The 12,657-nt window shown below is 38.7% G+C and overlaps 1 protein-coding gene across 1 annotated transcript; it reads left to right on the forward strand.

The window, feature by feature from the left end:
* Window positions 1-749: 749 nt before the first annotated feature.
* Window positions 750-10,185, forward strand: LOC149137917 (uncharacterized). Its single transcript, XM_089355998.1, has 3 exons — window positions 750-800; window positions 1,755-1,817; window positions 9,952-10,185. Exons 1-3 carry the CDS (start codon window positions 750-752, stop codon window positions 10,183-10,185), a joined length of 348 nt encoding a protein of 115 aa, XP_089212124.1.
* Window positions 10,186-12,657: the final 2,472 nt, after the last annotated feature.

Below are 12,657 nucleotides of genomic sequence, written 5' to 3' on the forward strand. Positions count from 1 at the left end.
AACCCATGGTCTTATGATTCTGAACCAGACACCTTAATTATTAGCTCACGAACCATCCCTAAAAAAAACAAACATAACTCAGTAATTAACACTTCTTAGTATGCATCTTGATATTTCACCATTACCTGAGCCTTAGGTACATTTAGTTTTGGGGGTCCAATCTGCTGGTAGCATGTGGGAAAAGCTCTTGGTTTGTACCTATTTAACTTACTGCTACCAGTCTCAGAAGCTCTGCACAGGATCATGGCTGTAAACCTTTCCTTCCTTGCTCAAGTCATGATTGTCATCATCACCATTGTCATCATCAACACCACCACCACCACCACCACCACCACCACCACCACCACCACCACCACCATCATCATCATCATCATCATCATCATTTTATGTCCAGTTTCCATGCTGACATGGATTGAATAGTTTGATGGGACCCAAAGGCCAGAGGACCCATATATTTCTCCAATGCCTCAAGTTTTGGTATGGTAGCAGTTTTAGCATGTAAAAATATACAAGAAAATATAAGACATGTTTCACAAGTTTAACAAGTATATGGCCGGGTATCACATTTAATGAATCTGTTGACTTTGCTATGAACAGAGACCAATGGTGAATGTGAATTGGTCAGTGTAGAAGGTATAGTATATCTTATATTGTGGAAGAAGGGGAGGAGGGGAGGAGGAAACAGATAAGAGGGAAGAGAAGAGGAGGGAGGAGAGGGGGAAGAGAGGAAGGGGAAGTGAAGCGGAGGGATGGGGAGAGGGGAGGTGAAGCGGAGGGATGGGGAGAGGGGAGGAGGAGAGGGGAGGAGGGGAGGGGAGGAGGAGAGTGGGTAAGAGAGGAAGAGGAGGGATGAGGTGAAGTGGAGGGAAAGGGAAGAGGGGGGAAGAGGGGGAAGTGGGGGCGGAAGAGGGGAGGGGGAGAGGGGAGGCGGAAGAGGGGAGGCGGAAGAGGGAAGGCGGAAGAGGGGAGGCGGAAGAGGGGAGGCAGAAGAGGGGAGGCGGAAGAGGAGGGGAGGCGGAAGAGGAGGGGAGGCGGAAGAGGGGAGCGGAAGAGGGGAGCAGAAGAGGGGAGGCGGAAGAGGAGGGATAAGGGGAGGGGAGATGAGGAGGGGGATGATGAGGGGGAGGGGGAAAGATGAGGGGGGGAGCAGGAGAGGGAGGAGGAGCAGGAGAGGGAGGAGGAGCAGGAGGAGGAGGAGAGGGGGGAGGAGGAGAGGGAGGAGCAGGAGATGGAGGAGGAGGAGGAGAGGGAGGAGGAGAGGGAGGAGGAGAGGGAGGAGGAGAGGGAGGAGGAGATGGAGGAGGAGAGGGAGGAGGAGAGGGAGGAGGAGAGGGAGGAGGAGAGGGAGGAGGAGGAGGAGAGGGAGGGGAGAGGGAGGAGGAGGAGAGGGAGGAGGAGGAGAGGGAGGAGGGGGAGAGGGAGGAGGAAGAGAGGGAGGAGGAGGAGAGGGAGGAGGAGGAGAGGGAGGAGGAGGAGAGGGAGGAGGAGGAGAGGGAGAGGGAGGAGGAGGAGAGGGAGAGGGAGGAGGAGGAGGAGAGGGAGGAGGAGGCGGCGGAGAGGGAGGAGGAGGCGGCGGAGAGGGAGGAGGAGGAGGCGGAGAGGGAGGAGGAGGCGGCGGAGAGGGAGGAGGAGGAGGCGGAGAGGGAGGAGGAGGCGGCGGAGAGGGAGGAGGAGGCGGCGGAGAGGGAGGAGGAGGCGGCGGAGAGGGAGGAGGAGGCGGCGGAGGGGGAGGAGGAGGGGAGGGGAGGAGGGGAGGAGGAGGAGGGGAGGAGGAGGAGGAGGAGAGGGAGGAGGAGGAGAGGGAGGAGGAGGAGAGGGAGGAGGAGGAGAGGGAGGAGGAGGAGAGGGAGGAGGAGGAGAGGGAGGAGGAGGAGAGGGAGGAGGAGGAGAGGGAGGAGGAGGAGAGGGAGGAGGAGGAGAGGGAGGAGGAGGAGAGGGAGGAGGAGAGGGAGGAGGAGAGGGGAGGGGAGATAAAGAAGAAGATGATGATTTTGCCCTTGTTGGTAGCCTAAATATAAAGTACATTTTTTCCTTCCTCTCTAGGCAAAAATGCAATAAGTTGCAGCTGCTGCTCTCTGACTAATGTTTCAAACCCCATTAGGCACCAGAAATGGTTCTTCAAATAGGTTTTGGTAATAAGTGTGTCCGCACTAACAGGACATAAAAAATGTCAGTCTGGCTTGATCTGTTTCATGGAATATTCTACTGCCATTCCAATAAACTCGCATACAGACACGCACACAGATATGTCTGCATGCATATGTGTGCGTGTGTGATGTGCGTGTGTTTGCGGGTGTGTGTGTGAGTGTGGTTATGCACAGAAGCCAAGACATTCATGTACACATAAACCATTGTTAAGAGACACAACATACAGACATAATGATATACACATGTTCACACACACACACACACACATATTCTTACATGTACTCATATACTGATGCTGTGATACAGCTACACACACTTCCAACACACTTAGACATACAGACATATACGTGCACACTAACAAACAAACAAATAAATAAAAGGAAGACAAATAAAAATTGAAACAGAACTGATAACATTTGGTTGCAACATTGAAATTTATGGCTGATCTTACAAGATCAACACAACACATACACACACACATGTATATATATGTATATGTATATATATATATATATATATATATATATATATATATATATACATATATATATATGTGTGTGTGTGTGTGTGTGTGTGTGTATATTTATATATATATATATATATATATATATATATATATATATATATACAAACATATATATACATACATACATGCATATATATATACATACATACACTCAACATATATCTGCTAAACATATAGATAATGGTCAATTTATATTTCACGAATGACATCTCTTGCATTAAATTTAAGTAAAATATTTTAATAAAGACAAAAGTGACTATATTGTTACAGAAACCATTTTTAATGATAAACTTTTCACCTCATGAAGTTTTTAATGCTCTTATGTATTAATGTTAACATGTCTCCTCCATTATCTCTATCTCTGATCATCATACACAAGAAAATTTGCTAGAAATAACAGGCAAATCTAGCTCAAATCACACCTTACTGTCTAAGATAAGGGAAGAACACATTAGGTAATTTAGTCAGATAACCTTAATATGAAGCGATTGTCAGGATTATATGTCACTGACCTAAGGTCTGTTTGATGAGACCTGGGGCTAAACAGTATGATTAACCACGAATACCTCCACCACCAACATTATAACTTACTCCTAGATCCATCACAACAATGACATCACAACTACTGCTATTACCACTGTCACAACTACCACAATTGTAGTTACCACCACCACCACCACCACAACCACCACAACCATAATCACCACCACAACAGCCACAATCACCACCACCACTACCACCACAACTCATTAACACATATTTTATTAATTTATTGATGTTATCTTCCATTGTCAAAACAATAGATGAAATATTATTCTCGTTATAATTTCATAAATCTTTTAGAAGAAATGTTTTTATTCTAATCATAAATTATTAAAAAAAATAAATGAAATTAGAATTAATTATAATTCATAATTTGAATTTTAAATATTTAAATTGATTTATATTTTAAAACTTGAATTTTTCCTTTCATTTGATAATTTTTTGAATTCTTACAATACTATAAAAACATGTTATTGTTAATGTTATTAATTGGTCAACAAGTTGGTTCTGATCAAGTATGATATTTTATCCATGATCATTCTATCTTTGTTTTTTTTTTTGGCATAGGCTAATTTGGCTACTATTTTTAGTAAGTTCAGTGACTATGTAGGGGTTCCTTCATTGGCTGACGTTTTAGAATTACCTATATGCAATCCCCCCCCTACCATCTTCCTTATCACTTTACATCACCCACTCATCATAAAGTCTTTGCTGGCACTCCATCAGTTATGACAACAAAAGTTCCAGCTGAACTAATCAACAGAACAGCCTGCTCGTGAAATTGATGTGCTAGTGGCTGAGCACTCCACAGACACGTATACCCTTAATGTAGATCTCAGTGAGATTCAGCATGACACAAAATGTGACAAAGTTGGCCCTTTAAATTGCAAGTACAACTCACTTTTGACAGCTGAGTGGACTGGAGCAATGTGAAATAAAGTGTCTTGCTCAAGAACACAACATGCTGCCAGGAATCAAATTCACAACTATGAGCCAAATACCCTAACCACTAAGCCACGTGTCTTCACAAAGTTTACATATAAGAGATTGCATGAGAGCTGCTTATTTGCATACATTCTGCCTTCACTCTTTCTATACTGCCAGTCATCACTTCGTCTCCTCCGGGTTACTAGTTATTGACAACTACGACTGGTTTGAATACTAAAGGATTAAACATAACATACTGCAACCACACATATAAAATGGCTGTCCTATGCAGTCTTTGCACACTACACATTCCATAGTACACAATTGACAGTGGTCTAATTGATATCAATCAGAATTCTAAAGGAATTTGATTGATTATAAAGTAAAATGGTTGATTATAAAATTCCCAACACTGATTTTCTTTGTCACCAGAATACATCTACATATTTGACACTGTATGTGTTGCTATAAAGACACTGAGAATCATTCTGTCTCTATGGCCAAGTTGATGTCAGAAATATAGCTATGCTTTATTCTAGTTTGCATTGGTGAGTCTGAGTAAATTCTAGTGATTTAGTCATCCATCATCTTCACAAAAATCTTCTCATACTTATGTCTTTCAAGTAGATATCAATTCTGTTTATTTTTGTTTTTTGTTGTTTTTTTTTTGCAAAGATAAAGTAGAAATAAAAATGAGTGATCTGTGACATTAATTAAATCTAATTAACATATCATCATCAATTTCATCACCATTGTTATTGTCATTGACATCATTGTCATCCACTTCACCATCATTATTATCATCACCATCACCACCACTACTACTCAACCACCACCACCTCCATCACCATCATCACTATCGTTTTAATGTCCACTTTTCCATGCTTGAATGGGTCAGGCAGTTTTCTATGGCCAGATGTCCTTCCAGTCACCAACTTTAACCTGTCTCCAAGCAATGGTATTTATTTCTCCATGGCTAGATATGTTTTCATGGAAACAAACATGATACCAATTATATGACAGTGGCACTTGTTTACAACTATTTCCACAGCTGGATACTCTTCCTGTCACCAACCCATACCTGTTTACAAGTGAGGTAATATTTCCACAGGATTAGAAATGTTTTCATGGAAGATTGGAAACAAAAGACACTGCTTGCATGACAACGATGCTCATTTACAACTATCATGCAATATTAAGACAAGGGGATATTAATATTCATAAAATACACATACATACATACATACATACATACATACATACATACAAACATACATACATACATACATACATACATTCATACATACATACTGATGAGACATGATGTTGTAGCTAGGACACTCTATAATGAAATCTGTCAAAAGGATAACCCCAAGAACAAAGAAATAAGAACCCACAGTACAGTAGAAGCCATAGCCACTCATAATAAAAAGGAATACTGGTAGAATGTCACAGTGATGACCTCAATAAGATGTAAGCACAAAAGACCTGATATAATGATTGGGATGGAGAAGAGAAACTGTGTACAGTTGTAGAAATTAGCTGCCCAGTAAATGTTAGCATAAAGCTGAAGATCAGTGAAAAAGAGAACACCTACACTAAACTATTTAGAAATCTACAATTACTCTATCCAGATTACAATCTCAGGTTTATACTTGTAATTATTGGAGCACTGGGATATGTAACATATTGCCTAAATACCAATCTTGAGAAATTAGGCTTCTCAAAACCAGAAATGAGAAAGCTAATTTGAAGACTACAGATCCAATCCATCACTAGAACTGTAAAAACCTGTAAAACTTTCCAGAAGTTTATCATATAAATATATATGAGCATGTGTTGATATGTAACTATATGCATGAGAAGACATACTTAAAGAAAAACATACAAATCTGCACTTATGCATACATACATACAAACAAAAATACCCTGTCGTTGATGTTGAAATTCCAATGAAGGAGCCTTGGATCTAGGTTAGAAACCAGCTCTTTCTCTATTAGCAAGAAATCTTGAAATAAAACTGAATAATGACATATATATATAATATATTTTGACTGAATGCTCAGCAAGTTAATAACGACAATGTAAACTTCATGCAATCAAGGTATCCTTGCCGGTGGCACATGAAAAATCATTTGAGTGAGGTCGTTGCCAGTGCCGCTGGACTGACTCATGTGCAGGTCGCATGTAAAAAACACCATTTTGAGCGTGGCCGTTGCCAGTACCACCTGACTGGCCCTCGTGCCGGTGGTATGTAAAAGTAGCCACTACACTCTCGGAGTGGTTGGTGTTAGGAAGGGCATCCAGCTGTAGGAACTCTACCAGATTAGATTGGAGCCTGGTGCAGCCATCTGGTTCGCCAGTCCTCAGTCAAATCGTCCAACCCATGCTAGCATGGAAGGCAGACGTCAAACGATGATGATGATGATGTACTTTTATATGGGAAAAATTCATAACCCTCTGCACCAATAAACCACTATTGTTCCTGAAAGTTGTTTTTCTATATCTTCTATGGATTGTTTGAAGCTCACTAACTTCCTACACTTTGATCCTTGGATCTTACCTTTATATATATATATATATATATATATATATATATATATAATTAAGAAAATGGAGAGATATAATGGATATAAATTAATTCTTGATTAATTAACACTGCCTACAATCGTTTCAATTTACACTCAATACAAATTACGAAATATATATAATAAAATAATTTTGCAAGATTTTGAGTGAAACATCTTCAGGGCAAAAAGGACATTACGGAGTTTACATGTGAATCATGTAAATCATTTTATTATATATATTTTGTAATTTGTATTGAGTGTAAATTGAGACGATTGTAGGCAATGTTAATTAATTAAAAATTAATTTATATTCATTATATCTCTCCATTTTCTTACTTAATAATATTTTATATTTGTATAATATATTTATTGAAGAAGTATATCTTCAAAATATGATATATGTTGGATAAAACTATCCCTGTAAGAGGTTTATATATCTTCATAATGATTATATGTACAGAACAATGTGATTGGGAAGCAAGCTTCTTACCACTCAGCCATGCCTGTTAACATTAATGGACTCAGTTTCTTGCTTTCCCTGCTATTTCATAAGCTTTCCTTATATTTCTAAAAGATCCTCGGTTTCTCTGAACTAAATATCCCTGTACTTCCTCTACCAATAATCACAACCTCATCTGACTTTCCACTGGACCATATTTGCCCATCCTATTTTCCAAAGATTATACACAATGGATTAACAGAATTGTTGAGGAGTTGAACAAAATACCATGTGGTATTTAGTTACGGCCTTTCTATTCAGAGTTCAAATCCCATCAAGGTCAACTTTGTCTTTCATCTTTGCAGAAGTTGATAAAATAAGATACCAGTCAACTGCTAGAGTCCATTTAATATTCTAATGAATCATGCTAGGTGTGAATAGAACTATAATCAAAGAAGTCTAAAACCATACTTATACACAAGTACCTCCAGGACTTTGTGACCCACAAAAGTATTCTAACATGCTGCTAAGTGCAATACTTTATCCAACTTACAACAGTCTAATCTGAACATTAATTATAATTACCTCATTATTTCAAATCACCAGGTTTAATGAGTGCAGCTGCCAAGAACTTTTGAGATTAACAATCACAAGTACCAAGATTAAAACCTTTCATATAAACAATGATTGTATATAAATAGCTTCTCACTTCCGTCTTTATAATGTGTATCCTGCTTAGGAGACAGAATAATTCTATAACCTCATAGAATGGTCATAATAAACTTTATTTATTTATTTATTCATTCATTCATTCATTAATTCATTCATTCAGTCAGTCAGTCAGTCAGTCATTCATTCATTCTTGTTATTTATTCATTTCTTGTTATTTATTTTATTTTTTTTATATTCAAGATATGAAAAACTTTATAAAAATATCAAAAAAAATATTGTAAATAAATAAAATAAATATATAAAGGTAAAAATAGGTGTGGCTAAGAGGCCTTTCTTGCAATTATGTGGTTTCAGGTTCAGCCCCCACCATATGATACTGAAGTTAAATGTCTTCTATGATAGCCCCAAGTCAGCCAATGCCTTATGGCAGAAATTAGTAGATGGAAATTGCAAGAAAGTTCATTGTATTCACTTGCTTTTTAATTTAAAGTTCATTTTTCCATGCTAGCATGGTTTAGACTTATATATAAATTACATGGGCAATATAATATATGGCAAATTAAAACTAATACCTCCAAAGACTTTGGTCTCCTCCAGAAGAACTTCTGTGTTCATCTGTACAACCAGTTCAGAAGGGGCACCCCTCAAACTACACCACACCACATAACACTATGGAGGAGGAGGAAGTACATGCAACCTTCCTCAAAGAATAAAAAAAATAGAAAAGAAAAAGGTTAGTAAACCTTTTCTTATGTACTTGTTCAATGTAGGTTGCATAATTATCAGGTACCATTATTAACAACAAATGGTGGTATGTCCTCAAAAGAGTAATTAAATTTGAGTCAATTAGATTTAATAAGGAGCTTGTTAGTAACAGAAATAGAATAGAAAGGGCTTTAGTTAAGGCTCTAGAAGAGACAATGAGGTCAAGCTCTGCCACCAGAGTTTTAACTGCGAGGCTGGTGCTCAACCAACATCTCAAAGCTAAATATGAAGGGAACATTGTCAGGGCTAAGTTATGTGCAACGGGACAAGAGGGAATCAACATCACCGGAAAGGCCCATGTGGTAGAGAGCCATTGCAGCAATAATGCAACAATAAGGTCTTTGATGGACCAACACGATGATTCAGTAAACGAACTCAAGATGTGCAAGGTATTTCACAAGCATTTTGTCCAGCTTTTCAGGATGGGTGGTGGGCTGGAGCATAGGGAGGACCTCATGGAATTCGTCGCTGGTTTGCTGCATGTCTTGGAATGGAAAGCAAAATGCTGTGAAGGGCTGATCACAGCTGCAGAGGTGGAGGAGGCATTGTTGGACTGTGGTGGGAACAAGTCGCCGGGACTAGATGGTCCATCACTCTGCTTAATGCAGAGCTGAAGATTTTGGCCAAGGTGTTAGCAAAAAGGCTGGCACGGGTCATGGGCAAACTTGTTGGGGAGGCACAAATCTGCACTATCTCTGGCATGTCAATTCACAACAATCTCCATCTTATCCGTTATACCTAAGAGAGGGTGAATAGAACTCTTGGCGAGGGTGGGGCTATGGTCCATTTAGACCAATCTAAAGCATTTGATAGGGTTGACCATCAGTATTTGGTAGCAGTCCTTGCAGCAGCCAGGTTTGGCCTGACCTTCCATGAGTGAATCACTGCTTCAATCACTGGGGTTGAAGAACAACAAAGTAGTGCTTCTTTCTTGATATCCCAACCTTTCCACAGTTGTGGAAACTTCACAATGAATATGAAGCTCAATAACAAGAGAGCCACTATATGGTTGTGCATTTTGTTAGATATAGCAGTTAAACTCCCTAAAAGCACACCTTATTATGTGTGTACTGTGTGATGCACATCCAATGAAGATGGTAAATAATTTTCTCCATAATTTAGGGCTCCTATCAGTCAATGTTCACTATACATATACAAGCTTTGGTTAAGGTTTTTTTGAGGAAAAAATGTCCATGTTTATCAAAAAGAAAAGCTGCTGACTTAGGTCAATACAGTTTTGTGCCATTGTCATTAAAGGCATTGCTGTCAAAGAACAGAGTCAGAACAGATAATGCAAGGCATCATGTTCAACCCTCTAATCATCATCATCATCATCACCATCACCATTATCATGATCTTCTTCTTCTTCTTCTTCTTCTTCTTCTTCTTCTTCTTCTTCTTCTTCTTCTTCATCATCATCATCATCATCATCATCATCATCATCATCATCATCATCATCATCATCATCATCATCATCATCATCATCATCATCATCATCATCATCATCATCATCATCATCATCATCATCATCATCATCATCATCATCATCATCATCATCATCATCATCATCATTTAATGTCCATTTTGCATTCTAACATCTGCTGGATGATTCAACATGATCCAATGAACGGCAAAACTGCATCATGCTTCAAAGTCTGCTTTGCCGTGGTTTCTACAATGGGATGCCCTGCCTAATGCCAACTGCAAAACCATTGGTATTTCATTTTATTAAATCCAGAAGAATGAAAACAAATCTATCCTAGGCAGGATATGAAATCAGAACATGAATATAATTAAAAACAGTGTAATATTTTGTCAGGATCACTATGAGTCCTGCTAATCCCCTGCTCTTGATTGTTTAGATATTAGTACAGAGCCACAAATTAAGCTGGCCCCAGTATATGACTACTGGGTATTTTTATCAACCCTAAAATGATAAAAAAAATTAAAATTAAATACAAGAGCTTTCAATGGTTATTCAACAATATAAATGTTAGTGGTTTAAAGACAATAGTAGCTTCTCTAAAGCAGCAACATAATATCCAGAGTTACTGATGTAGAAATATTACTAAATTGATCGTAATAATCAATTCTTTTCATGATCTTTCTTGCAGAATTCCAAACCATTACTGGATTCCTTGCATAGCGTTAATGCCAGCAATGCAGTGCAGTGAAATAGCTGAACGAAGAAGACATTCAGCTATTTTGCTGAAGCCGTTCAAAATTGAACTATAAATCTTTCTCGTATTTAATCCATGGCAATTATTTTAGAAAAGAAGGTTAAAAAGAAAGCAATGAAAGTTTTTTTTGTTTTGATTATTCCATTTTATTTGTAGGTTATTTGTTTCCTCTCAGATAGCTGGTAATCTAATACAGCAGCATTTATGAAGAATCTAAAGGAGGGGAAAATGGAAGTGATAAAGTGACTAAACTTCCTAAAGAAATGTTTAACACACACAGTAACACAAACACACACACACTAACACAAACACACATACACTAACACAAACACACACACACAAACACACACACAGGGAATGATATGTGCAGAAAAGAAATTCAAGAGGGCTGATGTTCTGGGTAAAAGAACTGGACATAGTAGGTGGTGGTGGTGGTGGTGGTGGTGGTGGTGGTGAACACAATATGTGTGACAAGAAAAGGAGTGATGAGTGACTCAGGTAGTGCTTGAGTGGAGATGATTCTGTTTGGTGGACTGGGAATAATAATGTTATCTTGATATGCATGGTAACTGTGTCTTTGTATTGTTAGAATGGCATAATACTGCTGGAAAGTGTTTTCAAGGTCTCTGTTCAAGGACTCAATGGTTGTATGTAGATGGTGCATTGGTGCAGAAATATTAGGAGAGATGAAGGGTGTTATCATCTGTGCAAGAGTGACAAGATGATATCTAGTAAGTCATCGAGGTATACGAGATAGTATCAAAAAGTTCCCAGACTAGTTCTGTAGTGCACCAACAGATGGCAGCACACAGTTGCAAGTGCAATGATGACCCATCCTTCATGTTGAGGATCATCACTGGTGAGGAGAGTTAATTCTACAGGTATGACCTTGAGATGAAGCAGCAGTTGTCACAATGGAAGAGGCCTTCACCTCCACAACCAAAGAAGGCATGACACAGCCACAGCTCAATCAAAAGCATGCTCATCATATTTTTTTTCAACATTATGTATTGTGCATCGAGAATTCATTCCCCAGGGCCAGACTGTCAATCAAGAGTTCTACTGTGACATTTGAGGGAGGACATTCAGCAAAAATCGCTGGATCTGTAGAGCATGAAGAATTGGATTCACGACAACAACTCACTCTGTCACCAAGCTCTCCTTACTTGTGAGTTTCTCACCTAAAACAACATGGTATCACTTCTGCACTCACACCATTCACTCGATTTAGCACCTGAAGACTTCTATCTCTTCCCCAAGATGAAAAGGCAGCTCAAAAGGTACTGTTTTAACATCATTGTTGAGATCCAAAGCGAATCACAGAAGGTCCTCGACTCATGGAAAACAACTTCCAAGCCAGATTCCAAAAGTGGGAGGAATGCTGGGACCAGTGTATTGTTGCACAAGGTGACTATTTCAAAGGAGATAATGTTAAAACTTAAGTAAATAAGTCCTGGAACTTTTTGATACTGTAAGAGTGCAGAGAACGAAACTAAACCTTGGGGCACACTAAAGTGTATTATTTTGTAAATATACCTTTACATGAATATACCATTATATAAACTTATCATTATAATATATGAATATACCATTAAGTAATTGTACCATTATATAAATATATCAATATGTACTATTATTATTATGTAAACATATCATTATGTAACTGCATTATTATTTAAATTATTATATATTTATATAATAATTTAAATAATGATGCATCATAATTTAATGTCCGTTTTCCATGCTGTTGTGAATTGAACTGTTTGACAGGATCCAGTGAGTTGCAGGGCTACACCAAATGTCTGTTTCAGCTTTGGTACAGTTTCTACAGCTGGATGCCTTTCCTAATGCCAACCACATTACAATGTGCTCTGGTGCTCTTTTTAT

This window comes from Octopus bimaculoides, chromosome 1, assembly GCF_046866305.1.
Source record: "Octopus bimaculoides isolate indiv1 chromosome 1, ASM4686630v1, whole genome shotgun sequence".
In the NCBI taxonomy this organism is placed as follows: Eukaryota; Metazoa; Mollusca; class Cephalopoda; order Octopoda; family Octopodidae; genus Octopus; species Octopus bimaculoides.